The sequence below is a fragment of the Trichoderma asperellum genome, chromosome 2, assembly GCF_020647865.1.
Source record: "Trichoderma asperellum chromosome 2, complete sequence".
Taxonomy (NCBI): Eukaryota; Fungi; Ascomycota; class Sordariomycetes; order Hypocreales; family Hypocreaceae; genus Trichoderma; species Trichoderma asperellum.
The window spans coordinates 3,678,632-3,705,688 of record NC_089416.1 but is presented as its reverse complement, the minus strand read 5'-3'; the positions used below and the strand labels follow the sequence as shown (position 1 = coordinate 3,705,688).

General features: G+C 50.6%; 12 protein-coding genes and 1 non-coding gene across 13 annotated transcripts; 6 read left to right on the top strand and 7 right to left on the bottom strand.

Moving 5' to 3' along the window:
* Positions 1–1,170: 1,170 nt before the first annotated feature.
* On the top strand, positions 1,171–3,635 carry TrAFT101_003520 (uncharacterized protein). The gene is made up of 4 exons (XM_024909316.2): positions 1,171–1,239; positions 1,305–1,326; positions 1,387–1,882; positions 1,952–3,635. Exons 1-4 carry the CDS (start codon positions 1,218–1,220, stop codon positions 2,372–2,374), a joined length of 963 nt encoding a protein of 320 aa, XP_024766720.1. The 5' UTR covers positions 1,171–1,217; the 3' UTR covers positions 2,375–3,635.
* Positions 3,471–4,316, top strand: TrAFT101_003519 (uncharacterized protein; the record flags this gene model as incomplete). Its single annotated transcript, XM_066126912.1, has 2 exons — positions 3,471–3,630; positions 3,999–4,316. Exons 1-2 carry the CDS (start codon positions 3,571–3,573, stop codon positions 4,314–4,316), a joined length of 378 nt encoding a protein of 125 aa, XP_065983019.1. The 5' UTR covers positions 3,471–3,570.
* Positions 4,317–4,862: 546 nt separating this feature from the next.
* Positions 4,863–6,252, top strand: TrAFT101_003518 (uncharacterized protein). The gene is made up of 3 exons (XM_024907360.2): positions 4,863–5,423; positions 5,782–5,874; positions 5,955–6,252. The coding sequence occupies exons 1-3, from the start codon at positions 5,117–5,119 to the stop codon at positions 6,017–6,019; spliced, it is 465 nt and encodes a 154-aa protein (XP_024766721.1). The 5' UTR covers positions 4,863–5,116; the 3' UTR covers positions 6,020–6,252.
* Positions 6,253–6,633: 381 nt separating this feature from the next.
* TrAFT101_003517 (uncharacterized protein) lies at positions 6,634–7,789 on the bottom strand (the record flags this gene model as incomplete). Its single annotated transcript, XM_024909317.2, has 4 exons — positions 6,634–6,765; positions 6,976–7,141; positions 7,245–7,482; positions 7,780–7,789. The coding sequence occupies 4 exons, from the start codon at positions 7,787–7,789 to the stop codon at positions 6,634–6,636; spliced, it is 546 nt and encodes a 181-aa protein (XP_024766722.2).
* Positions 7,790–8,012: 223 nt separating this feature from the next.
* On the bottom strand, positions 8,013–8,312 carry TrAFT101_003516 (uncharacterized protein; the record flags this gene model as incomplete). Its single annotated transcript, XM_066126911.1, has 1 exon — positions 8,013–8,312. One exon carries the CDS (start codon positions 8,310–8,312, stop codon positions 8,013–8,015), a length of 300 nt encoding a protein of 99 aa, XP_065983018.1.
* Positions 8,313–12,496: 4,184 nt separating this feature from the next.
* On the bottom strand, positions 12,497–14,597 carry TrAFT101_003515 (uncharacterized protein). The gene is made up of 5 exons (XM_024905825.2): positions 14,394–14,597; positions 14,192–14,215; positions 14,083–14,108; positions 13,906–14,002; positions 12,497–13,826 (listed from the first exon to the last, which is right to left on the bottom strand). The coding sequence occupies exons 1-5, from the start codon at positions 14,403–14,405 to the stop codon at positions 12,651–12,653; spliced, it is 1,335 nt and encodes a 444-aa protein (XP_024766723.1). The 5' UTR covers positions 14,406–14,597; the 3' UTR covers positions 12,497–12,650.
* Positions 14,598–15,679: 1,082 nt separating this feature from the next.
* Positions 15,680–17,446, bottom strand: TrAFT101_003514 (uncharacterized protein). The gene is made up of 5 exons (XM_024903199.2): positions 16,890–17,446; positions 16,755–16,814; positions 16,550–16,644; positions 16,280–16,492; positions 15,680–16,216 (listed from the first exon to the last, which is right to left on the bottom strand). Exons 1-5 carry the CDS (start codon positions 16,894–16,896, stop codon positions 15,830–15,832), a joined length of 762 nt encoding a protein of 253 aa, XP_024766724.1. The 5' UTR covers positions 16,897–17,446; the 3' UTR covers positions 15,680–15,829.
* Positions 17,243–19,456, top strand: TrAFT101_003513 (uncharacterized protein). The gene has a single exon (XM_066126910.1). The coding sequence runs from the start codon at positions 17,547–17,549 to the stop codon at positions 18,741–18,743; it is 1,197 nt and encodes a 398-aa protein (XP_065983017.1). The 5' UTR covers positions 17,243–17,546; the 3' UTR covers positions 18,744–19,456.
* TrAFT101_003512 (uncharacterized protein) lies at positions 18,987–20,244 on the bottom strand. The gene has a single exon (XM_024907361.2). The coding sequence runs from the start codon at positions 20,104–20,106 to the stop codon at positions 19,174–19,176; it is 933 nt and encodes a 310-aa protein (XP_024766726.1). The 5' UTR covers positions 20,107–20,244; the 3' UTR covers positions 18,987–19,173.
* A 201-nt stretch (positions 20,245–20,445) lies between these two features.
* On the bottom strand, positions 20,446–21,727 carry TrAFT101_003511 (uncharacterized protein). Its single transcript, XM_024907362.2, has 3 exons — positions 21,550–21,727; positions 21,060–21,424; positions 20,446–20,975 (listed from the first exon to the last, which is right to left on the bottom strand). The coding sequence occupies exons 1-3, from the start codon at positions 21,596–21,598 to the stop codon at positions 20,793–20,795; spliced, it is 597 nt and encodes a 198-aa protein (XP_024766727.1). The 5' UTR covers positions 21,599–21,727; the 3' UTR covers positions 20,446–20,792.
* Positions 21,728–22,239: 512 nt separating this feature from the next.
* On the top strand, positions 22,240–22,311 carry TrAFT101_003510. Its single transcript has one exon. It is a non-coding gene; the product is annotated as a tRNA-Met (tRNA).
* A 309-nt stretch (positions 22,312–22,620) lies between these two features.
* On the top strand, positions 22,621–23,853 carry TrAFT101_003509 (uncharacterized protein). Its single transcript, XM_024898829.2, has one exon. It carries the CDS (start codon positions 22,703–22,705, stop codon positions 23,717–23,719), a length of 1,017 nt encoding a protein of 338 aa, XP_024766728.2. The 5' UTR covers positions 22,621–22,702; the 3' UTR covers positions 23,720–23,853.
* On the bottom strand, positions 23,617–26,185 carry SPE3 (putrescine aminopropyltransferase). The gene is made up of 3 exons (XM_024898941.2): positions 25,734–26,185; positions 24,727–25,293; positions 23,617–24,385 (listed from the first exon to the last, which is right to left on the bottom strand). The coding sequence occupies exons 1-3, from the start codon at positions 26,059–26,061 to the stop codon at positions 24,108–24,110; spliced, it is 1,173 nt and encodes a 390-aa protein (XP_024766729.2). The 5' UTR covers positions 26,062–26,185; the 3' UTR covers positions 23,617–24,107.
* Between the last annotated feature and the right edge of the window lie 872 nt (positions 26,186–27,057).

Genomic DNA, 27,057 nt, shown 5'->3' with positions numbered 1-27,057 from the left:
TCCGACTTCGTCTTTCACCTGCCAGAACGGCAGATCATCAGCAGGCCAAAATGATCGACCAAGTTCAGGTTCAGGTCACAAGCCTGCAGGCGTCTGTTCAAAACGCAGATAGGCCGCGTTGGACAGGACTTTCCGATGTCAACGCGTCCATGTGAATACTTTCAGATTTTTTCCCCCTTTATATCCTTCTCTTCTTTCTTGAAAAATGTGAGGCTAAATAGCCTTTTGGTGTGGCTACATGGAGGGGAAAGGTGGAGTTCAATCCTATACATGATGTAGAAGGTTCTCACTTGAGATGCTTGGAGGATGTTTCAAGGTTGAGCACTTCACAAAGGGCGGCTAGCTGTTAACCGGTGGAAATTTCTTGGTATGGCGTATTTGTGTGATAATGGAAAAGGTTGTTTAACGAGATTAGGTCAACATATATGAGTCAATATATCTTAAAGTCGTTTTCCGAGCCCAACTGAAAGTAGGTTGAACTGGTGAATATTAGTACTAGAGAATGACAAGCGCATATGGAACCCAGGAGAGGGGTAGTTAACGACAATAGACTATGGTTTCGTCTTCGACTAGGGCTCGTCTCGTTCATATCGAATGCTGTTCTTGGTTTCTTGTCCCACACAAGTGTCATGAGACGACGGATACATCATCCGAACAGGTAGAAGAGCATCCGACAGCTGAGCAGCCATCAAAGATGGAGGCCGCGTCCAGGATTCAGTTCCATAACCACTCGGCTAGCTGTATGCCAGACTCGGTCCCGAGCCAAAGCCCGCCATAATGGCGAACTTAGATGAGAAATGAGGCCCAACAATCGGGATGGCGCATTTGTGAATTGAGAGCATCTTCAGCCGATACCATCCTGGAGCCGACGGCCAAACGCATCTGTAGCTTGTCACGTGTTTTCACCTAGAACGTCTAGCAAAGGAGCACAAGCTGCAAAAGCGCATCCTATGGCATTGAAATTTCAGCATAGCTGATGATCGTGTGTGTCCTCAGCCAAGTTCTTTTGCGTTTATTGTTGATGTTGGGAGCTGGTCATATCTCGGTGGTGGTAAATGGTGCTGGCGGTATGAGGTAGCTGCCGCCCGGGCTCTCTTCGGAATAATATTCGTCCACAGCCTCGCCAATCCGACCTCGAGCTCTTGAACTCTGCTTCACAGCTACACAATATCTCATCTGGCGACCAAGTGCGCGTATCACTCTTAATATCGGCCGCCATGTCTGTAATTTTGTGTACAGGTTAGTGTCGGGTTTCCTCTCGACCACCAGTTGTCGCGAACTTGAGAGCTAATAATGTGCGACAGCGGGTTACGACCACACGATCAGGTTCGCAACCTACGGCAGAGCAGCTTCCTTTGCGCACAAGGCTAACTCGACGCAATGCAGGTTTTGGGAAGCTTTATCGGGAATCTGCTCGCGCACGATCCAACACCCAGACTCTCAGGTAAACCGCCTATGTATCTCTCCCGACAAGAGGTTCCTCGCCGCGGCCGGCCACCATACAGTGAAGCTTTACGACATCAAATCTACGAATCCTAATCCGCTTCTTACATTTGAGGGCCATACGGGGAACATTACTGGAGTAGCGTTTCACTGCGAGGGCAAATGGATGGTAACGAGTTCCGAAGACGGCACGGTCAAGATTTGGGAAACGCGGACGGGGTCAATACAGAGAAGCTATAATCATGGCCATCCTGCCAATGACGTTGTCATTCACCCAAATCAAGGCGAGATTATAAGCTGCGATAGGTCGGGCAGCGTGAGGATATGGGACCTAGCGGAGAATACTTGCGCGCACGAGCTCATTCCCGAAGAAGACGTGTCGGTATCGAGCGTGACGGTTGCTAGTGACGGGTCTCTGTTATGTGCCGCGAATACAGCAGTACGTCAAGTGCAGGAGCTGCGATGTCAAGTTGTTTCCTCCCCATCAAACCAGCTAACATTATGCCAGGGCAATGTATTCATATGGCATCTTCGCCAAAACTACGAACAGACAGAGCTGCTCCCGGTGACCCATTTTAATGCTCACAAAGAGTACATCACCCGAATTCTGCTTTCTCCGGACGTGAAGAAGCTGGCAACATGCAGCGCCGACCACACAGCCAAGATCTGGGAGATTAAAGACGTCAAACCACGGATAGATGGCAAGACGGACGAACCGCGGCCGCTGCCCCTCGAGGCTACACTGACTGGGCATCAGCGGTGGGTTTGGGACTGCGCGTTCAGCGCAGACTCGGCGTATCTAGTGACGGCATGCTCCGACCACTATGCCCGCCTATGGGAGCTACACAGTCAACAGATTATACGCCAATACAACGGCCATCACAGAGGAGCTGTCTGCGTAGCACTTAATGACTACTCGGAGACGCGCTAATATCTTGCTCAGAAGGCAAATAATACGGATGTGGTTTAAGCAAAGGGATATGATGGCGTGGCGTTTGGGCAATTTTTCAGTTTTACTTTTTTCCCCCCTATTATTTACTTCTTTTGCCCTTGTATCGGCAGCAATCGTTTGAGGGGCGCAAACATACCATACACTCTGCCTCCGCCCTGTTTTTTCTCACTCAAAAGATAATTAGGCGGTAGCTTGTATAGAGAGAGATCCAGGGTGATGGCTGTGTTTCATATAATGGGCTTGGAGTGCACACGGAAGATCTATTGTGAGCAAGCTTGTCTGCGTAAGGTATTTGATGGATATACGAGGTAGTATGTATGTCCAGGCATGGATGCGAACGGATCAGCGCTTTGGATTTGAATGAGTAATTTTTTTCTGCCAAGACTTTGCGCCGTATGATGATGGCTAAAGAAGTGGTTTCAATAGAAGATTTGTGATAGATGATACTATCACCAGGACATCTCGCGTCTTATGACCTTTCATGGCTCAACCAGCTTCTATCACAATCAGGGTATCGGTAGTATGCGGCGGAATATAGAAACAAAGTCTCGGCCGCGGGACAAACAAGCCGCAACCTAAATCTCGGCTCCGAGCAGGGCCAGGGTGACGCTTCAAAAAAGCAGGTATATTAGGCACCCTCCAATATCTCCGTCTCTGCGCATCGCCAAAAGCCGACTGGTCGTGCCCACGTGGAGAGAGCCCATGGCAGCGGGAAGAAAGAGGCCATCCATCTGTCCGTACACGCAGATCCCTACTTGATTTTCAACGTTGATGATACCCAGGCGTCCCAGGAAACAATGGTTCCCTTGTCGATTCTCACATGGCCAGTGACAAATTATCCACGGTGATCCTAGCCAGGTGAAAACGGTTCGAGGGGGGTCAGTCCCAGTTTCTCCCCAATGGGCTTTTTTTGCTTCTTCCCCTGTCTTGGAGCGCTCTTGGCTAGTCCCTCCCCCGGCTCGTCGGGACAAAACGACTGGCTGGCCGACGGCATTGGCAAGATTGATTGATTGAAAGCGCTGGCCTCTTCCAGCTGGACAAGGATCTTGACGGGTACGCTAACTTTTGGCTGGGGTGGGGGGAGGGACCCTGGGCGTTTTTTTTGGTTTGTTTCCTTGACAGCCCTGCCATGAGAGACACGCTTCTTTAATTCGCGAGGGAGGGGGCGTGTGCTGATGACTTTATGTTTTTATTTTCCTTGTATGGATGGGAAGGCGAGACTATTGAAATCGCAGGTGAGCTGTTTTTTTTTTTTTTTTTTTGTGATTTATGATGTGATGGGCTGTGAGCTGTGATTTGGGTTATAGCAAGGACGAGCACGAGGGCATAGCAGCGAAAAAGAAAGAAAAAGAAAGAAAGAAAATCCACAGCTTTTTGCGGTGAACTGCTCATCAGCGTGTGTGTATACGATGATGCGTGTAAGTGGTGGTCTGGGCGCTATTGGCTGCCTCTTTGTCGGCTCAGTCGCCGCTGCGGGCCGAAAGAGGAAGACAAAGAACCAAAAAAAAAAAAAGCGGAAGAGAGGAGAACGACAAAAAAAAAAGTGGAATATTGGCTGTTTGATGCTAGGAACTGCTACTAATGTACGGATAACCACTAATAGGTTCGTCGTTCTTGGTGCAGCAAAATGTACCTTGCTTTAGTGTCTGCAGCCAACAATATCCAGCAGCACACACTAATGATGCTTCTCTTAGCTACATGGAGCACCACCCAGAACGCATGGACCCAGCATTTGGAAACACTAGATGGTGGCCATGAAACGCTCCAGCACACGTTACAGAAACTGAAAATCGTTCCGCGTAAAAAAGTGCCGAATGCCCCATCATCTCTCCAATCCAAAGCCGAAGCCCCCCATCCCAACCCTCCCCCAGAACATATCAACATCTCATCGTTTGTCTCTTTTTTGTTCGCCACCAGCTAACTGAAAAACGCCAGTCCCATATTCCCGTTACGGCAACGCTCCCAATCGCCTTCTCCGACCTTGCATGCCATGCAAGTCTCTCAGTCTCTCGTGCTCACTCAGTTCTCATTCAATGCATTAAATCACGCCCCAACTACTTACTACTACTACTTCTACTAACCTATTAAAATACTATACGTACCTAGTACTTGTAGTAGACTTGTCCAGCCTTGGCCCGCAAGCCACACCACTCGCCTTGGCGGGCTGTGCGCCGCCGTGCCGTGCCATTGCCCGAAGCGAAGCGAAGCCCCAGCCCGCGTGGCTCGTTTTTTTAGCGGCTGTGACGACACTTTTGCTTGCCTCGCTTGCCTTGTCTATGTACAGTATTGGCAGCAACAACAAAATCGAGCCCGTCGTCACAGATGGCGCTAGCAAACTAACCTACGTAGCAGTTGAGATATAGTGCAAACCGGTAGCTTCTAAAAATTGCCCACGGCGCAGCAGCCCGGCCAATCGCCAGTCGCCAATCCAGTCATTCAGATCTTTGAACCACCCCTGTTGTTGTTTTTTTTGTTCCCAACCGGAAGTAGACTAAGCCAATAAAAAGCCACGAGGCCAGTAAATGCTAGGTAGGTACTGCCTAGGTTAATAGAGAGAGTTGGGAAAGCAGAGCGAAACCCCCCCCCTTCTAACCACCGTCGTCATCACACAAACTTACAGCCTCGCTCTCTCACCTTTCAGCCCTGCCCACGTCACACACACACACACACACACACACACACTCTCTCTCTCTCTCTCTCTTTCTCTATTACACCTCGACAATGCCATCAGACAACGCAGCACAAGACCAGCAGCGCCCCCCCGCCATCAACTACATCCTCAGCTTCATCCTCGTCGGCCTCGCCTGGGGCCTCACCACGCCCTTCATCCGCCGCGCCGCCCGCTCGCACAAGCCGCCCTCCCACGCCATCCTCGCCCGCCCGGCCGTCCAGGCGAGCTGGCTCCGGCGCACCCTCTACGGCGCCTTCTTCGCCGTTGTCGATCTGCTGCGCAACCCGCGCTACGCCGTGCCGCTGGTGCTCAACCTCACCGGCAGCGTCTGGTTCTTTCTTCTCATTGGCAAGGCCGGTACGTTAAGCATCCTGTCTCTTGTCTCTTGTCTCTTGTCTCATCCACACTCCCATAAGAAAAAAAACTCCACTCTTCAATCTAAAGAAAGAAAAAAAAAATCCCGTCTGCCCGATTTTGCAGTAGCATCATCATCACTTTTTTTTTTGCCCCTGCAGGCCTCCCATGTCTTAGATCCCCCCTCCCATCCACACCAGAACCGCCCTACTGGGCTAGCCAGCAAAGCAGAGCAGGCAGCCTAGTTACTTTTTTTCTCCATTTACATAGCAAACACCAAACATAAAACAGATTATTGAGATCTGACCCCGGTTTTTTTCTTCTTTTAATTAACGCGTTTTGTATCTTTGCCACCCACTAGAGTTGAGCCTTACGGTCCCGATTGTAAATGCCATGGCCTTTCTCTTTACCGTTTTGGGCGAGTGGTTCGTTGAGGGGAAAGTGATCAGTAGAGGTATGTCTTGTTCCGCCCAATGACGGCTATCAGCGGAAAATCCGTATTTGTTATCAACAACTAATGATGGGGGACAAAAGAAACTGGAATTGGAATGGTTCTGTCATTGGCCGGAATCGCCCTGTGTGTTCAAAGCAAGAACTGAGGGGGTTCATCCCTTGGAGCGTTGCATAATGGTAGCATTTTAGAAACAAAACTCGTTGGCTTGAATAAAGTTGTATTCATTTGAAAAGATAATTGAATGATTTGAACAAAAAATCTAGAGTCTGCTCCAGGCAGCTCAGGAAAAAGAATAGAAAGAGAGAAAAAAATGTCTATGGCCCATATAGTATCCTCCAATTGTGCCCTTGAAATGCTTGCTTTTCATCACTCAGTCTGCAGCAGCACGCTATACCTGCCAATAATGTCATCAAAGACGCCCAAGAAAAGCACGAAAAAATAACCCAGAAAGAAAAAGGTATCCTCTGTCCTTGTGCTTTGCTGCTGCCTGTCATCCTTGCCCATACGCCCAAATCATACATCCAAGAGAGAAAGAAAAAAAAAATATCCAAACAAAGAGAAAAGGACCTCTCATAATCGCTGCATGAAGCTCGCTCCAGAAACAGATGATAGATATTGGTACCCAGGGACAGTGGTGGTCCCCCAAGAGTTGAATACCGTAGGAAAAGTTGCTGTTGTTGGTCCTGGCGGCGATAGTGTCGTAAATACGTAGCTTCTGATTCGTCGTCGCCTTTGGTTCTGTTATTGATACGAAGCACATCATCTTCGTCGAGACTGGAGCCAGCGCTGGATTCTGTGCAGGCTGGGATCTTCCATCGTCCAGCGCCCCTGTGATTGGTCCGCCGTCAACAGCTCCGAGTACACATATTCGTCACTAATTGAAGCCAGTTCCTAAGCACACACACAGCGAGTCAGTACGATAGTTCCAAACTCCGCTACTTTGTCCGTGCATATGTCCGTAAGAAAGGATTTTCCCGACATGCACCGGGTGGGGACCGAGGCTGTGTGGTCAACCTCCCACTTGGTAGCTGTAGTCAGAAAAAATAGAGCCTTGTCCAGCTGGACAAGGAGCAAAAAAAAATGGTCTGGGTGTAAGCTTACCACTCGAAGTTGGTTATCAATAGCCTGCAGCTGGGCATGGTTCCCCGGATGCGGCCTTTGGCCCTGCAATATTTGATCTCGGTATTCGATCCATCGCTGTGCCGCTGCTTGTCTCAAGAGGATTTTCTGCCCTTCGTGTCGGCGCGCATACGCATCAAGCAAAATCCTTTAGAGAGAGAAAACACAAAGAAAGTTAGTCGTCTTCAACTTGAGTGCATAACGTGAATAATAGAATATCGATGTTCCATCACATGTTGAGAGGGACATACTGTTGCAGTTCGGCCCTGGTCTGCTCCTCCTCTCCACCCTGCGCTGCAGGCACCCTCGTATCAGCAGCAACGTCCAGGATATACTGTCCGTCGATTGTGCATTGGCGTAGGGCAGCCCATCCCTCGGTGTAGTAGTCCTCCTCGTTCTCCGGCTCGACAGGCCCGGATGAGATGTAGTATTGAAGTGCTCGAAAGTCGGCGAGGACCTCAGCAACTCGGGCGGTTCGGCACTCGTTCACTTTTCGTAGCGTATCTTCATCAGTCATTGTTCACACCAAGAAATGAAAAAAGGATAGTTAGAGGCTGGTCAAGGTCATCTTTTACGCATAGAGGTTCTCGGTGAGTTGCGTGTAGTAGGATGAACGGGTGGGTTCCTACCACGCGTCGAGTGCATATGCAGATGCAGAGTCTCAAGGGCTAAGGGGGAAAACGGCGTAGCTTGCTTGTCGTAGTTTTACTTTGGCTTGGGGAAAGGCAGGAATAGCGGGACAATAAGAAGGAAAACTATTTGCTGGAGCTGAGGCTAGTGACCTACATCCGTCCATGGCTTCCTAGGGAAAGCTGCCGAATCAGAGTTTTGGGGGCCAGGCGCAAAAGGGGGGGCCAAAGACGCCTAGCGAGTTTCCGTAGATGGAAATAGTTGAAGAGATCGATATAACCGCCGTGAACAAAGACAATGGCTGATGCCGACGATAGCCCTTCTGCAACGGTGGCGCGCAGTGACGCTGCTTCTGGAGAACAAAAAAAAAAGTGGCGGCAAAGAGAATTCTAGTCGATGCTGCTGCTGCTGCTGAGACCAACAGATGATGCAGATAGAACACCCACAAGCAAGTTCGCTTCGTCGGCTTCTTCGTGGGGACGGGAGGCGTTCGTAGTTTGGCAAGTGAAGCTGAAAAAAAAGCTGGCTATTGAGTGGCGAGGACCAAAAGAGGTTTGCGGGCTTGCTCGGCTTGCCTTCATCTTGGTCCCGGAGCGAGATGCTCCATCCTTTTGTATAATTTCTCCATGATCGACCCCGTCCAGTATTTGCGGGAGGATCCAGCAAGTCTCAAAGGGCTCGCTGGCCATCTCCGCCTTGCAAAGCTACGGTGGACTTGGGTGCTCTGGTTGAAATCTGAGGGTCCAAGAGGGTGACCAGGCTGAACCATCAGCTATCACGAAGCCGTGGTGCAAACACCAACGAGAGCTCTGCCCGTGTCCTCCACCCCCGGTGGCTCTTTGCAAGCTCAGACCTGAAGAATCCCGGACGAGCTGGCAATCGGGCAGCAGCCGTCCAACCGGAGTCGTTGTCAGCCCTATCCTAGCCCCTTGATGGCGTCTAGGCCAGCCAGCCAGCGCCCCGAGGCTGGGCGTGCCGGCGTGGTCACCACCGCACCCGTGGCCAGGCTAGGGGATGCGGGCACGCGGCGACTGTGACTGTCGATCTCAGCAGCACGCCGGCTAGGCAGAGCCAGACGAGGCTCACGAGTCGAGAGCCAGAGGAAAGCCTTGCCGGCGAGTCCCTACGTCCCCATTCCGTGGGTCGACCCATTGGCAGCGCAGGTACGGCGCCATACGAGTCGCCCATGCATGCACGCAGATGGAGCCCGTCTGGCGAAACAAAGACTGGAGTCGAGTCCCGGACGCGCCGTTTGGCCCCAGCACTAGCCCAAAGTCCCGGCGTTCGTGATACCCAAGCGACGGAGCCCACAAACAGCCGCGAGCCCTGGCACGGATGGAGGAGGCGTGAGACACGCAGCGAGACAGACGGAGATCCATGGATGCCATCGCAGTGCAGTCGCTAGCTAGAAGCGCCGCTGCACGGCTCGCCTGAACACCCCTGTCGGCGGGGACTGCCATCGGACCTATGGCGTGCATCTCTCGACGCCTCAGCTCCGGCCCAGCGACGCTACCACGCGCAGCCTTGCCGAACGAGGCCAGAGCGACGGGCCCTGCAGCAGCTGCGTGCGCCAGGGACGGCTGACGGAGCCAATGGCAGCGCTGCGAGGCCTGCCAGGGGGGAGGGTGGCATCTCGGTTTGGGGGTCGATGCTGGATGGCAGTTGCGAGATGCGTCTTGTCTTGTCTGGTCTTGCCTGGTCTTGTCTCTCTCCGCAGGCAATGCGAAGAAAGTGACAGACTGTCGCTGCGCCCTGTCTCCTTCCTCCCTCTCCTCCTCGTCACATTATTGATGCAAACCGCTTCTGAAGTGGCTTTTATTTTTGAATAATCGGATTTTTAATTTATTTTGCAGCAATATATGACCACTTAATTCTTATTTTAGCCTTAAACTATTTATGTTGCCGGCTGTGTCGTCGATGCATGTACTTGTGCTCATACCAAAAACGGTCGGTCCTTTTTCTTTTCCCTCTTCACCTGAATAACTCCTACATGCAGCCAGCCCGTCTGCGCCAAACACCAAAAAGGAACGTCAGATTCAGAACAGCATTTAGTGCGCAGCAGTACCTACGTGGCAGGACAAGAACATCCAAGTGAAAACGAAACATAATTAAACAAAACATAATTCTATCGCCACGGGATGCGACACGCATGTCATCCAGAGACACGTCACACACGAACATGGTTTGGTGCCTCGCATCCACCTTCAACTGCAGGTCCCGGGGCGCTGCGCCTTACTGGCCCCATCGCCTGCTGAAAGTTTGTGAAACCCATCCCGCCCCGGTGATCCACGACAAGGGGCGGTCCCGTTCGTCCCATATCACTTTGCAAACTGCCTTTTTGTCTTGTGTTCCCACTGATACCCGACAAGACAAGCATCAAACAGAATGAAAAACCCAAGCCCAAGGCACCGTATCAAGCCCTGAGCTCTGATTGGAGCCTATAGGCCCGGAACGGGAAATTGAGGCTGCTGCCTAGTACTCGAAACATCACTCACCAAGGACCGTGCAGATGCAGATTCATCCCTTCTCATTATGAAGCTTGCTGTTCTGTAGCAATGATTTGACTGCCTCATCCTCGTAAGCATGCCGGTGTCGATGCCATCGCAGCTGAACAGATGAGAAGCCCGATGAATCACCTTGATGCCCTGCTTACTGCTTCGTAATGAAGATATCTCTGTACGCGTGTCATGCTACAACATTTCAGCTCTACTGGAGAGGCCTCGGCCATGACAATGACATGATTTGTCCATTCGAGGATATTGCTCAGGAACCAATCGTTTGGAGTAGACTTGGTGAGACTCTTCCTAAAGAGAAGACAGTGGAAGAAGGAATAATTAATAATGACTACGATGCCCTCAACCTCAGCACGACAGGCCTAAGCCAAGAGGATGCAACCAAGTCAGCATTCGCAGCAGCGTCGGATGCCGAGCCGTGGAGATTTAGGAATCTTGCCCACTAACTGTCGCCAATCTTACGAATCTTTATACCGCCTTCGTCTCTAGCTTGGATCACACTCTGCGCAGCGTCACCGAACCCAGACCAAGGAGCTGGCATACTAAATAACGGCATAATGCCGACGGATCTTACTGGTATCAGGAAACTCTTGCCTTACTCTCTTCCCTCTACCCGGCCTGGTGACTCTTTGCTTCACAGCCCTATGATGCCAGCGAACTGCTTTGTTTAGCATCACTCTCCGTTGTCCACTCCTCGGCGCTTTCTACCTACCCCATACTACATCAGGACCAACAACATGCCTTCGTGTAAACGCCACCGTGATGGAAAAGCCCAGCTTCAGCCAATAACACTCCATAACAGCGCTCATCACATGCCAAGGCGAGCACTTCATAAGGCAGCTGCCTTGTTTCCCTCCCCCACACAGCTCAGATCTTGCACAATGGCGAACCAATGCTGACTGCAGGAGAGAGAGAGAGAGAGAGAACGGTATTAGGCGAATACGCCCCCGAAAAAATAAACTGTCGCCTTACACCCCTCCTGTGAGAAGTGGCAGGCGGTCTCAGTTATGGCGTTGGTCACCTTGGCCATTTTTCAACGCCACACCTGCACACCTGCACACATACAAAAAGAAAAAAAAAAAAAAAATAGACACATATAAATTTCCATCCCACGCTATTACACCATATAAATTGCAAGGTTTTCCCAGCTCAAGCAGGTTCACAGGGAATGACATCAGCGGTAAGAAAAATCCCGTCGCTATCCTCCCTCCAGGGCGCTTAAGCAGATCCGCGGGCCGCACAAGCCGAAACAAAGAACAAAGAAGGGCGACGACAACGACGAAGGAAATCGACAGCTATAACTATAACCCCATCGTAGCTTTGGAAATCATACTCATGTAATATTTAATATCTAGGTAGGTATCTACGATACAACACTCTTCATTTTCAGACCGACATATGCGCAGCACATATATGTTCTTCCATGCTTGTCCATAAGTTTGATATCTTGGTACAGTTTTGAGTTGAGCATTGCCATGGCTACCAACTTACCTAGGTACTTGTTGCTTCTTAGGTAGTGAGATTGCTTGCGACACATAAGCTAAATTTGATATATAAACATCTTCTCCCTTTGTTTCTTTCTTCTCACACACATACCTCCATACTCCTTCCTCCCTCTCTTTGAAGCAACGCATCCAAGTTTTCAGCAAAATTATAATGTTGAATCCATTTACCTCACTTTTACTTCTACTTCTGGTGAAAGTGCCAACAATGTTTCATAGTGCTTGATTGATGATTGACCCAAATTTGCCTTGTTATGTTGACTCTAGTAGATCGATATTCATAATCCCATATAGGTAGGTACATAGATAGGTAAGTAGGTAGGTAGACAGGTATACCAATCCAACTGCACAAGCACATGTATTCCGGTTTCCAATAGTTTAGCTCAATCAAGTTTCTCGTAATAACGAGGTCAAATTAATCTGTGATCCGGGTCGGTACTAGTATCAACCTTCAAGGTTGCTAATAGAGATGTACATCCTGATCCATTATTTTGTCAGTGTCTAGCCACTCTATACTATATAATAGCCCAACACTGGCGGGTAAACTACATGTGTTTCAAAGTCAATGTATACTACCTATCATGCGATAATTGTTATCCCTGCAGCAAGAAAAGGCAAAGTCAGGACATTCGTTGCGGTTTCTACGTCTGGCAGGCCATCCTAATGTTGTTAGCAGCTAAAGAACATACCTAGTCGTGTCTCTCTACTGTGTTCATTACAATATACCCCATACTAGCTGTGAAACGCAATTCCTAGAGCAAAGCATAAACAATCGACATTGTCACGAGTGGCCAAATCCGCAAAAGATTCTTGCCTATGAGATATACACGAAACAAAAGTCACTGTTACTCATGATTTGAGCCCAGAGGTATTATTGAAGAGCCTATTTAAAACAGTATAGCTTGATCATAAAAAAAAGGGGGCTTGCATCTAACAATTAACCCCAGTGAAGTCAAAGAATTTTTCCATTCCCAATCCCCAAAGGTATGAGCAGTGTCAGTAGTCAAGACATTTACTCCTCCATAGGAGCATCCTCCTCGTACTCCTCACCATCATCGGCTGAGGCATCCTGGTATTGCTGGTACTCGGAAACGAGATCGTTCATGTTGGACTCAGCCTCAGTGAACTCCATCTCGTCCATACCCTCACTAGTGTACCAGTGCAAGAAAGCCTTGCGACGGAACATGGCAGAGAATTGCTCACCGACACGGCGGAAAATTTCCTGGATAGCAGTGGAGTTGCCGACAAAGGTGGAAGAAATCTTGAGGCCCTTGGGGGGGATGGAGCACAGGGCGGTTTGGATGTTGTTGGGAATCCACTCAACAAAGTAAGCCGAGTTCTTGTTCTGGACGGTGCGCATCTGGTCCTCGACCTCCTTCATGGCAACCTTGCCACGGAAGATGGTGGAGCAGGTCAGATAACGGCCATTGCGGAAATCAGACGCAGCCATCATGTTCTTGGGATCCAGCATCTGCTGGGTCAACTCAGGGACGGTAACGGCGCGGAAAGAGTGGGCGCCAGGGCTGGTCAGGGGCGCAAAGCCAACCATGAAGAAATGCAGACGAGGGAACGGCACCATGTTGACGGCAAGCTTACGAAGGTCGGAGTTCAGCTGGCCAGGGAATCGGAGAGATGTAGAGACACCAGACATAACAGCAGAAACCAGGTGGTTCAGATCGCCGTATGACGGGTTGGACAGCTTAAGGGTCCTCATGCAGATATCGTACAGGGCTTCGTTGTCGATACAAAACGTCTCGTCGGAGTTTTCAACCAGCTGGTGCATAGACAGTGTGGCGTTGTAAGGCTCGACGACGGTGTCGGAGACCTTGGGAGAAGGAACGACGGAGAAGGTTGCCATCATACGATCGGGGAACTCCTCACGGATCTTGGAGATCAACAAGGTACCCATACCGGAACCGGTACCACCACCCAGGGAGTGCGTGATTTGGAAACCCTGAAGACACTCACAGTTCTCAGCCTCGCGACGAACGACATCGAGAACCTGGTCAACCAGCTCAGCACCCTCAGTATAGTGACCCTTTGCCCAGTTGTTACCAGCACCAGACTGGCCAAAGACAAAGTTGTCGGGGCGGAACAGCTGGCCAAAGGGGCCAGAGCGAACGGCATCCATGGTACCGGGCTCGAGATCGACGAGAACAGCACGGGGAACATATTTGTTGTTGGAAGCCTGTGGTACACAAAGACGTTAGATTCCACAGTCTAGGCCGATATTGAAGTCAAGTAGGATGCTGGTGGAGTCTACACACCTCGTTGAAGTAGACGTTCAGACGATCGAGCTGCTGGTCGGAAGTACCACCATAAACACCGCTGGGATCAAGGCCGTGCTCGCCAGAGATGGTCTGCCTGTAGGTATGAATGAGTATATGATTCGTCAAAACGCGTGGAGCCGAGATTTTTTCGCTGTTTTTCGAAGGAAAACGTACCAAAAGGCAGAACCAACTTGGTTACCCTGCGGAAATTGTTAGCATCGCGATGTCGCGTTTTGTGCGGGGAGGCAAACGCCAAGGAGGGGCAAAAGAGCAAAGTACTTACACACTGACCGGTCTGGAGGTGAACCTGCACGTCGAGGAAAAATCATATGTCAGCCTGCATTCATATCACAAGAGAATGGTCATATCGATCGTCCATGCAGACTACCGAGTTTGGAGCGCTGCAGCAATTGAGGAGCAGTGGGCGCGTGAGGAAAGCTTCCACAGCTCTGATAGTGGGGGGAGAGGCGTCAAAACAAACTCACAATCTCACGCATTTTTGCGGACTGACGGATGAAGCTAAAGAAAAGATTTGTATTAAAAGGAAATAGGAGAATCGAGTTTGCCGCAGCTTCGAATGCGAGGAAATGTAGGAGGCGAGCGATGTGGAAAGGAAAAAGAAAAAAAGAAGGGAGGGCGAGTTGGTAATAAAAAAAACCGGCTGGATGAGGTGGGCAGTCGGCGCGGCAGGCAGTCGCAAAATCAACAGAAAAATAATTATTATTATTAGTACCACTTCAGGGAAAGGCTGCGGCGGGATGATCCGGTCTAGCTCTCCAGTTGCAGAGGGTTGCGCCGCTAGTCCTAACTGGGAGCTGCCAAATTGTGCCGTCCCCAGCTCAACCGCAAGACAATTTCCAAGGGGAAATTCTGTGGCTAGCTGTGCTACCTGGTTTAGGGGCTGCTTTCTTGTGATTAGGGGTAATTTCTGCTCTGCGGTGCAAGTTCTGTCTTATTTCTGGTTCTGCTGCCATGCTGTGCCTCGTATTTCCTGCCGGTGAAGTAGTTTTTTGCTCAGGCCCTGTGCGGCTCAGGCACTGCCTAGTCTCGCCCAACGATGCATACACTTGGCTGTTATGGAGCAAGGGAGTGTTTAATCTGCAGTACCTGGCAGGCACCTACTTTACCTGACTGTTTCTAGTCCAATTCTTAGTTGCCTGGCAGTTTTAGCACAGAATCTGGCATCACTTCTCCTCTATCCGACGAATTGATTGGCGCCTAAAGTCCTAGCCAAAGGCTGCATCTTTCGCAGCCCCCTGTTCGCCCATGGCATCCACCTGCGGGGCCCATGTCAAATCCAAAATAACGACCTCATCTTCCCTTTATAACATCCACAGCTAATGATAGCCCCTGGAAGTAGAGGCTACAGCGAAATTGCCCACTTTTGATAACCCTCCCTCAAAGAGTCTGTATGGCAATGGCTTTCCGAGGTACGGAGTACAAGTACAGAGCACTTCCCCAGATGGCTTTATTGTTCAATTGTCAGCATGTGGATTCCAGCGCCTGTCACATGAGCTTCTCCTTTACCGGCTGCCTGGATTTTCGCTATACCTGATTAGTAGGCTATGGGTTCTTCACCACTACTGCTGTATTTCGCAGCATAAGTACGAATGGACATTCCTTATTAGATATGAGTAAGATGCACCACTGTTCCGTTCTTTATGATGTACAGATCGACTGCTGCCTTAGCTATGCCTTCTGCCTCCCTAGGCAGCCTCTTGAACGAAGCCAAGGACGACTTTAGGCACTGACTTGAAGTGAAATAATAGCACGAGTTGTCAGCATTTGAAAAGCATTGACTTTAATCTTACAGGTAAAATCTTAATGGCATGGCTTCCAAGAGGAGAGACTCAATGCTCCGAGCCGCTTTGGTAGACAATGACGTCTCTAACGTTGCTTCATTAACCCATCTATATGTTTACTAGTCCTTCTCAGCAATGGCTTGTAATCTCTCCTCAATCTCGTCCTCAGTGAGCTTTCTGAAACTCGGGTCTGTACCCTCTTTGCCGTCTGTTCGAGGGCCGCCAACAATGCCAATCTCAATCTCTCCCTTCTTGAAGTCCATGCTGAGAACCGTACTCAATGTTGTGATGGCCAGCTCGACAACCTCTTCCCATGATCCTTCAGCATGCTCCTTGTTCCGCAGCTTCTTTTCCAAATGGTTCATAGCCTCCTGCTGTTTGGGGCCTGCGGCAGTGCCCTTGTAGCCGATAAAGTATCCAGCCGGGTCACACTTGTAGAGTTGGGGTCCCCGCTCGTCGTCCAGGCTGATAATGGTGGTAGCAACACCGTAAGGTCGCATATAAGCCTAGTAGAAAGCATCAGTTATATGGATCCAAAAATTCTATTGCATAGAATAGGCCGTCCTTACACGCTGGGTATACACTTGGCTGATGTTGGCCAGTCTCTTGGCCAGGACATCAGCTGGCATCTCGTAGCCATATTTGTATCGGAATTCTGCAGCCTCTCCCTGGGCACGCTGGGAGAACGCTCTGGCGTCGGCAATAGAGCCTGTGATGACGCATCCAACGGAGGGGGAGATTTGGAAGATGTGAGAGACAGATGAGGGGTCGATGAGCTTATCCTGCGCCCCAAGAGATCAGTCAATGTCAGGCAGCATTTGGGCGATCCAAATACCCACGGGAACTTTCTTCTGTGACAAAACAACGGCGCAGTCCTTGCCTCGCAGGCCTACAGACATGATGTTTGCGGCTGTGATTGCCTTGAAGGCATATTCTATGTTGGAGATGTCAGCCAGGTTGGCTCGGGCTGAGTGACAAGACGCAGGCGGCGGAAATCGACTCAAGCATTCGAATCGGACTTCATATTCGGGACTCTGAACTTACCGACTTGGTACAGACGACCATTGTCGGCGAAGATGGTGATATGTCGGTCGTATGCGCTGGCTAAGAAGAGCGTTGCAAGTCAGTAAGCGGGAGGGATGATGTTGGCGGGGATAGCTATGATGTAGCCCAACGTACCAGACATGGTGACGGCAATGCTGGCCCTATCTAGGGCGATCTCGAGAAGATATATTCACGGCAGCTGCTCGAGTCTGCTATGGTCGGGATTCGAGAGGAAGGAATTGCGAATGTCAAGGTCGATTGTCGATATGGGCTGCCAGTAGCTTCATCAAGCCGTACGCGTTAGCACAGCTTGCCTAGAGCACAAGTCACTGGGAGCTTGGCTGGGAAGGCTGAATGTGCATCGTTACGTAATCTGGGAGCCTGAGGCGCCATTCACGGAAGCAAGCATCCACCCTGGACGCGGTCACTGATACGCAGTGGAGCTTCAGAAAAAAAAACTGGCGGGGCATCTTATCAGTGAGCGCCCAGCAGAAATCAAATAAGAGCTGGAGATGGTTCGCGCAAACAACTTTTGAGGATATCGATTAGTTCTTAATTGATTATTTGCAGTCGGCAATTGGGGACCTGCATTGGCTCCTTTTTCTCCTCGAGTGTCTTTTCAAGCTCCCAGGATCGCCGCCTTTTGCAAAGGCTTCTCAATTGCGCCGAGTTTGGCTTTACAACCACACGCGATCAGAGCCCAATCAACGATCGTTTGCGCCTCAGAGTCTCTCGTTCTACCAACTTTTGAAGCACCATAAAAGGGGTTTTTCCATCACATTCTACCCCAACATGATTTCCTCGGGCGACGGAGCGACGGCTCGTGCGCCAGCCTGGAAGAGGTTGGGCCTGAAGCTCAAGCAGTCTTCCGAACCCGAACCAGCAAATGAAACCCTGCAGGTTGGGCATCCAAGCAGTAGCAGGACCCAGCAGACACCGTCCAAGCGGAAGCCCGAAGCCCCGCCAGCGGGCGAACCTCTGTCGGCACTGAAAAAGTCACGGAATGAATCGCATCCTGCAGCTTCTAACCTTCAGCTGAAGAAGAGAAAGTCGGTTTCGTTTGGTGAGACGCCCACAAAAAGTGGAATCGACTCCAAGGGGCCCGTCAACAAACCAGCTCCCAAGAAGGCCAAGACACCTGGCAAGAAGAAAGCCAATGCTGCTGTTCCCCCTTCGGATATCAAGCCTGCGCTCGAGTATTTGAACCAGTGGAAGTCTGCTCGAGACTCGTGGAAGTTTAACAAGAACTACCAGACCATCCTCATCAAGCACGCATTCGACCCCGTTCTCTTCCCTTCCGCCAACGTTGATACTTTCTACTTATATATCAGAGATCTCAAGGGCTTCGTTCGCACGAGACTACAAGAAACCGCAATGGAAATCCGAACCAAGGACAGCACAGAAGGAGCTGCAGGCTTCCCGGAAGGTTCAGTGAACCTCCCGGAGAAGCAGTTAAGATACGACCAGCTGCTCGCGCAATTGCTTCATTCGCAAGCGGGGCAGAAGAGGAAGACCTTCCATGAGGTTGAATACCGGACTTCATCAGAGGATGTTGATGATGTAATCAGGCGTGTTATCAAGCGAATGCGCGCAGAACTGGTTCTGGACCAATTGTCTGAGGGCGAGGAATCGGATGCCAGCCATACCACCACGGCAACAGTGTCTTCCGGAGTGAGCGTTGCCGAAAGCAATACAACCAAGGCAACCGAAGGCGATAGCCAGGTGAAATTAAAGGAAGGACCCAGCAAGCGAAAGAGAAAGCTGCGTACCAATGTGGACGACAGCAGCTCCTCGGAATCAGAGAGCGACTCGGACGACAGCAGCAGCAGCTCTTCAGACGACTCTGATTCTGATTCAGACTCTGATGATGGCAAGGAGGCTGATAAAGGCAACGAATCTTCCAGCAGCGAGTCTTCCTCCTCTTCCTCTTCCTCCTCTTCATCAGAAGACGAGTCTGACTCGGATGATGAGAGCTCAGATGAAGAGTAGGGAGGGCCATGATATACTCTTTTCCAATCTTTTTCTCGCTCTTTTTGGCGTTACTAGCCGACCGGAGAGTCCGTTTTTCTGCCATTCATGGATACGACCTTTTTTTTTTTTCTATTTGTTTTACTAAATCGGCTATCATCCGTAGACTACTACATGTAGTCACGCCGCATAGAGGAGAGTGTGTGATACCTGGGACGAAGATTCAAGTTTTGAGTTTTTTGTTTTTTTAAAGTATATATAGAAGGGGGTGAATATTTATTTTTCATTTCTGTGGGAGGACCTGTATATACATGTATGTACTGTACCATTAGAGCGCATGAGCGACGGATAGATTTCCTGAAGACATGAGGAGCAGATGAAAGAAAAGAATTGCCTTTTGTATATACGAAGTTCCCCCATGATTAATATCCGTTTTGTTCTTAGACTAAACTTAGACGAATAACTTGGTGAACCCTTCCTTTGGCGGCTGCAGCCAATTCCTCTCATCATACTCCCTGCCCTCTCCCTCAATGATGTGAAATGTGTAAATGATTCTCCCCTTCTGGCTCGTATTCCTCTCGCTCTTGTGCAGCATGTTTCCATGAATCAGCACCAAATCCCCCGCCTTGACCTCACCGGGGATATAGTCCCCCTCGCCCTCCTTGTGCTCGCCACCATACTCATCCCCAGGAGGAAACTTCAGCCCCTCATTGTCCACAATCTCAGTCCCCGCGTTGCCCGCCTTGCGCACCAGCCTCTTCTCAATCGGCGCCCAGCGATGCGACCCCGGCAGGAAACTCAGGCATCCGTTCTCCAGCGTGGCATCCTCCAGCGCGTACCAGAAGCCCACGGCCGACGGCGCGCTGGTGTACAGAAAGGTCGAGTCCTGGTGCGGCGGCACGGCACCGCCAATCTCGGGCTGCTTGCAGATGACCATGCTCTGAAGGCACCGGGCGTCCCTGAAGCCGAGATCCCTCGCCACGGCGGCGGGGCTGACCTCGCCCGCGGCGCTGGTGGCCCGGGAGTCGATGAGCCGCGCAAAGGGCGGCGACAGGGCGTGCAGGTAGTGCCCGATCTTGTTGACGGCGCGCTCCTTTGGCTTGGTCAGGTTGCCGGCCTCGTCAAAGGCATCCTCCTCGAAGAAGAAGCGGACCTTGTCCCCCGACGAGAGGAAGTAGTCGTCGCCGACGTGGTCTGACTTTTCGCCCGTGGAGAAGCGGGTGAGGGGGTGGTCCTTGAGCGAGAAGTTCTCCAGCAGGCTGTGTGTCTCGGCTAAGAGGGAGGCGACGGTTTCTGGGCGGAGAGCATTTCGGATAATGAGATAGCCGTCCTTGTTGAAGGATGAGAGCTGCTCGGGAGTGAGGCCGGGAGTTGGTTCGGCCATGATGAAGACGGGAGCTATGAGAGGGTATTGACTGTTCTTTTGGGGAGATGATATTAAACAAAGAGAGGGAGAGAGATTACAAAGTTACATAAAAACCTGGGGAAATTAATTCAAGTACGTCTTACGGCCTATCGGCGAACTTTTGATAATGAATGTAGTCTCTTTCTTCTAAGTGGGGTGATACTCATCTTTTTACTCCATGTTTTCCTATCAACCCCGCCACAAGCCGCTTCGTGTCACTCGGTTCGCTCCCCGAAAGTCGGACTCCGCCGACGGCCTAGAACGATTTCACAGTAGCACAAGTCACGGCATTTTTCGTATTGCAGTAGTTATAAGCATCGAAGCTTGGTGGTTTCATTATTCAATCGTATATATATGAAAGATTAAGTATGATATGGCCGCACATCGCGTACTGCAAGCCTGAGGAACGTCGATAACTCGACATATGAATAGTGCCATTTGCGTCAAGATATATAAAAAAAATTCGTTTATGTATACACTGACCAATGTGTACAAACTCCCAAAACGCCAAGCTATATATCAAAATGTGCAGTTCCAACAATGAGAGAAGAAAGTGAGAGAATTGAAAGTCATAAGAAGTATCAAACACGCCTGATGGAAACAACCAAAACTGCATTGAAGCGCAGCCTTTGCATCGCTTTCAAGCATCTTGCGAAAAGAATCGATCAAGCATTCAGCGGGTCATCGAGGAATTCGTAGCCCTCTTCAGGTGGAAGCAAGTAGGCAGATGCCGCCAGACCAGCCGCGATGACCAAGGAGATGCCGGCACTAACGGTGCCGAGATACCACGAAACATCAAGATTCCATCCTGGAACGGTAAACTGATCGTCATGGTCGTACAAGTACGCCTGCGCAACAACAGTCAGTCCTGAAAGCTCCTTTTTTTTTTTTCCAACATGGCCATGTTTTATCTGTGCCTTTGAGATACGTACCACTATAGAGATGATGATGAACTCGACCACAGAGACCAGCGTCAGAAGGGCAGAGACAAAAGGCCAGCCCGTCTCGCGCCTGTACTTTCCGCCGCCCATGACGAGCGCAAATGCTATCAAACTGGCGAGACACAGGATGATGGTAAACGAAGCCATGAAGCCGACGGTGCGCCACATGGAGCAGAAATATCGCTCGCCATATTGGCAGAGCTCTTTGGACGGGAAATCGCGACAGTGCGGATCATCGAGGCTGGAGCAGCTCTTGTGCAGGCCGATGTGCTTCTCGAGCGTCTCGCCCGAGGTCGTGGTGACCGAGTACGAAACCCAATGGGGCTCTGTGATGGAGGCGACAATCATGGCCGTAGCTATGCCGGCACAGTTAGTTCCATTTCCATTTCCCTTGCGCTTGGCAAATCCATCGCAGCCTTAAGTTCGTATGTGGTGGTAGCTGCAACAACAGTGCTGGGGCGCACATCGATTGATGACGTACCGGCGACAAAGGCCACCAGGCCAGCTGTGTAGACGTAGACCCGAGTCATGGCTGAGCACACGCAAAAAAAAAAAGAAACGTATCGCGGACGGTTTCTCCAAGAGGACCAAAAAAGAACAGGTGTTGAGACGGGAATTGAGCAATGAAAGTGAAAGGAGACGAGAACCAACCAGCGCTGCCTGGACAGATTGAGGCTGTGGCCGATCGCTGGCGCTCGATCCCTGACAGGTCGGAAAGCAGGCAGCGCAAATGGTAGGTAAGGTACGTACCAGATACTATCTTGCTAACATATTTAGCGCTATTATCAGAGCATTTCTGCTAGTCTTCTACTATGAAAAAGTGCCGAATACTTACAGCTGGCCTCTCCTCCGCCTAGCCATTTTGCATGACGAATGCGACATCTCATCGCAAACACATCACCGCGCGCTGCATGACGCTTCCCCTTTCATCGCCTCCAATGAACGCACAGCTTGAGGCAACCACCAGCAATTAGCCCGCTGCTCTCGTCTCATTTGTCATTCGCTCATATGACACACACACAGCATTGACCCAAGCACAGCTGATAAGACGATCGGGTCTCTCTCTGCACGATAAGGACCATCGCTATTCAAACATTTGCGGGCGTATCCACTTCAACGATGAAAAATGCTATATCATGAGTCATACCACGACGCAGTATCACCAAGAAAAAGCAATTTGGCGCAGTGGAAGCGCGCCGGGCTCATAACCCGGAGGTCGCACGATCGAAACGTGCAATTGCTAAATTGGTTCCTTTCTTTTTTTCCCCTTTTTTGCTGTGAATAAACTGTGCAGTCTGCTCTCTTCCTATCAGCACTTTTTTCTTTTTTTTTTTTTCTTTTGGTTCTAGGTCGCATGCTCTCCAAATGACGTGCATGATGTATATATGTACAAGTACCAGTACACCCCCGCCTAACGCTTGCGGAAAACATGTATTTGTACATTCTTGTAGCTTCTGAGCTCTCCGTATAGACTTAGGCTCAAAAGGTAGCAGCAGCAGCAGCAGCTCCTCTTCCGTGGCCGACCCGAAGCGCCGGCATCGCCATCGGGCGTCAACCGGAAGCTATTATCTTACTTCACTATAAACCAATTTCTCCTCTCTTTCTCTCCTCCCGGCCCACCATTCTTCTCCGCCATGCGAATGCTGTTTAGGTCAATTCCACTCTTGCAAAGCCCGAGATACCTGTCCAAGCCAACCACAGCCCTTGCACCCCTCCTTCGCTCAGCAGCCTTCCGTAAAATGTCGTCCTCGGGTCCCGCTCCGGTGCTCAAGAAGCCCATCAAGATCTCCTGCATCCAGCTTGCCTCTGGCGCCGATAAGGATGCCAACCTCAAGCATGCTGCCGAAAAGGTAGCCGAGGCCGCCCAGTCCGGCTCCAAGCTCGTTGTTCTGCCGGAATGCTTCAACTCTCCATACGGAACCAATTACTTCCCCAACTACGCCGAGACGCTGCTCCCCTCGCCGCCCACCAAAGAGCAGTCTCCTTCGTTCCACGCCCTGTCGGCCATGGCCGCCGAGAACAGCATCTACCTCGTCGGCGGCTCCATCCCCGAGCTCGAACCCGAAACCAAAAAGTACTACAACACCAGCTTGACCTTTGGCCCCGACGGCAAGCTGCTGGCCACCCACCGCAAGACCCACCTCTTCGACATCGACATCCCCGGCAAGATCACCTTTAAGGAATCCGAAGTCCTCAGCGCCGGCAACAAGGTGACGCTCGTCGACCTGCCCGAGTACGGCAAGATTGGCGTCGCCATCTGCTACGACGTGCGCTTCCCCGAGCTGGCCACCATTGCTGCGCGCCGCGGTGCCTTTGCCCTCGTCTATCCCGGTGCCTTCAACCTCACCACCGGTAACTTGCACTGGCGCCTGCTGGCTCAGGGCCGTGCCGTGGACAACCAGATCTATGTGGCCCTTTGCAGCCCCGCCAGAGACATGAGCGCCAGCTACAACGCTTGGGGACACAGCTTGATTGTGAACCCCATGGCCAAGATTTTGGTCGAGGCGGATGAGAACGAGACTATTGTCCAGGCAGAGCTGGTGGGCGAGGATATCACAGAGGCTCGGAAGAACATCCCCTTGAATACTCAGCGGAGATTTGATGTGTATCCTGATGTTAGCCAGGGTCAGATTTCGTTTGACAAGCTATAAAGGCAGAATATAGACTAAAGAAGTTAAATGAAGACCATAAAAACTAATAATAATACAATTGAAGAAAGATCATGCAACGATATACTCATTCAAAGCATCACAATTCAGCTACAAAGTCATTTTTACACCATTCATATACCGGAGACCAGATCAACCAAGGCTGTAGTTTGTCGTGAGAAAAGCGATCTATTAGATCTTTATTTTTTTTTTACCTTTTCTCCACATTCAGAGCGTTTCACTCTATATTTCCCTTAATCCTTTTCACGGCCATTTTTGTCCGAATTTTTAACCCTTCTGCGCTAATGCCATCGCTCATCAAAGGAAATCCAAATCCTTCTTCTTTCATTTTATTTTACCATGCTCTTCTTTTCGTCCATGTCAACTTCCCTTACTCCAGAGCCTTCTTGGCGAAGGTGGGCAGGATGAAGCTGGCCTTGTGGATCTCGGCGTTGTAGTAGCGGCACTTCTGCTCCTCCTCCTCGGGGGTCCAGCTGCGCAGAGGAACGCGGACGTTGCGGTTGGCGTCCTTGCAGCAGACCATGAAGCCGATCTGGCCGGAGGGGTAGGTGGGGATGGTGGTGTAGGCGTACTCGGCGACGGGGAAGATCTCCTTGCAGTCCTTCTTCAGCTGGGTGATGAGAGGAAGGTGGAGCCATTGGTTCTCAGCTGTACGGAATTACAAGAGTTAGTTATCTACTGGGTGTAATAACGATGGAAGTAAAAGCAAAAAACATAGGGAGCTAAAGCTCTAGCTGAACAAAGAATGTCCTGCCCTATGATATTTATGATAAGCGGCTGTTCTCGGAACTACCGAGCGGCCCTCTTGAGAAAGCAGCACTAGCTCTGGCAGCCCCTAGGGAGTCGGAGTATGGATGCAGTCACCAAAGCTGGTTCCAAAATGCAAAAAAAAGGATGCAAATGTAGGAAACCAGAACGGGTCGCTCTAGCATGCCGGCCAAAACCCTAGAGGGCTACACGCCTTCTCAAAGAAAAAAGAGACATACAACCTTGGGTAGTGATGACACCTCCCTCGCGGAGGGCGTCGTGGAGAAGCTGGAAGTAGGGCTTCTGGAAGAGGCTCTCGGCAGGGCCCTCGGGGTCAGAGGAGTCGGTGATGATGACGTCGAAGGTGTTCTTGTAGTCGTCAAGGAACTTGAAGCCGTCGCCGACGTGGGTCTTGGACTTGGGGTGGTCAAAGCCGACGGACATGTGGGGGAGGAACTGCTTGGAGAGACGGATGACGGCCTCGTCAATGTCGCAGAGGATGGCCTCCTCAACGCAGTCGTGCTTGACGACCTCGCGGAGGACACCGCCGTCACCACCACCGATGACGAGGACCTTCTTGGGGTTGGGGTGGGAGTTCATGGCGAGGTGGGTGATCATCTCCTGGTAGGAGAACTCGTCGCGCTCGGTGGCCTGGATGACGTTGTCGAGGACGAGGACGTTGCCGTAGTCGGTGGACTTGAAGATGAGCACGTCCTGGTACTTGCTCTTCTCGTGGTGCAGGACCTTCTCGACCTTGAGGGTCATGGCCTGGCCGGGCCACATGTTGGAGATTTCGCGGAACCAGCCATCTGGACGGTTGCGGATGTCAGCATAAGTCTACACAGCGGTAGTGGTGATGAATGAATGCAATATCAAAAGCACAGGTTTTTTATCTGAGTCTGAGCTTTCTTCCCTGCATATCCCCTCCAGCTCAATTGGAGATTCCAGGCTGACTTTTTTTTTTCTTATCACGACGTCTTATCGCAGCACTTGCAGCACTTGCAGCACCTGAACCGACAACGAGACGCCTCTAGCTGTCTCCAGTCATATCCAGCATCTGAAAGCTTTTGCTCTTCTCGTACATCAAAAGAGAATATTCAATGCAGTCGCAAAAGCATGCGCCGATGCATTCAACGTCATGCCCCGCCATCCTGAACATGGCCATGGAGGGGCAATTGGAATAAAAATTTCCATGGCAGGGCGGGGTATGAGCACACAAGGTGAAGATGGGATGCAGCAGCAGACCTACCCTTGATGGTGGGGTGAACAATCTCGTTGGACATTTTGGCGGTGGTGTGAAGGACTCGTGAGGATGGAACACGGGGTATCAATGAAGAAGAAGGAGAAGAAGAAGAAGAAGAGAGAAGAGGGAGTGACGACGAGCGAGGAAAAGACGGGAGCCCAGACGCTGGGAGCCGAGCGCCTAACTCGCAGCGACAGGCCGTAGCTGGGCCTGAGTCTAGTGGGGTGAAAATTTTTGGCGCACTTTTCACCAACTTGACCCCAAGAATGTGGTTCTGGATCTGGCTGTGGCTCTGCAAGATGGACAGCAGCCGTCGTCGAAATGCTGCAGTCATTTGGATGAAGCCATGGAGATGCTACGCCTCTGTAATATAAAATATGCCCGAAGTGATGCCAATAAGAGCAGTATCAGCATCGAATCATGAGATTTTGTGCCTCTTGATTGGGCTTACACCTTACAGAGTGCTTGCAGCTGCCTGTACCTTGCCGGCACCCTGTTGAGAAACATGACGTCGGGAAGCTTTAAGCTAACCGAGACCAGTCATTGGCCTACAAGCCCTCCATTGAGCTCCCACACGGCCTGCTGATTGGCCCAGGTGCCCAGCTCTAAGCCCAGAAATGATAACCTTTAAAGTATTTTTTCGACCAAGCCGTCGCATGTGTACCTGGGGCCGCAGGGGGAAAAAAAATAGTTGGTGGGCAATGCTCAAGAAGCCTCATGCTTGGGGCATTTCATGGCTGGCTATCGAGTTCCGCTTTCAGCAAACATAAACCCACAAGGCCGTAAATTCTCGAGAAATTTCCTCATCAGGCAATTCATCACGCTATTGATTATAGCAGGCTATTACTCTTGTGAACATTAAACTGCAGCTCTTACAGTTGTAAGTGGGTAGGCAGGCCTGGATGCGTTTGTGGTGAGATTGCCAGATGGTGGGCGAAATAATAAGCGAGACTGCAGGTTACACCTAACTTCGTCAAGCAAATCTACTCATGTGTATGTAGGAGGACTTTAATTAAATAAGTAATGGGTGCAACCAAGGTGGCTCTTGCTACTTATTATACCAGCCAAGTACTGGAGCCGCGGGGCCTAATAGCGGCCAGTACTAGCTGTAAGACCTACTGTATTCCGATTCCTACTCCAGAGGCCGCGCTTTTGCCCTTATTACTCTTTCCCCCTCTCTTCTCTTCAATTACCTGTGTCATATAGTAGAAGGCGAATTAAGTGTCGCCTGATTTTTAGCTAACTTTCTTAGCAAGGTCCATTTCCTGACACATGTTACCGACACGTGCGGCTGTGCACTCTAATCAGTCGTATGTACTCTAAGGTACTG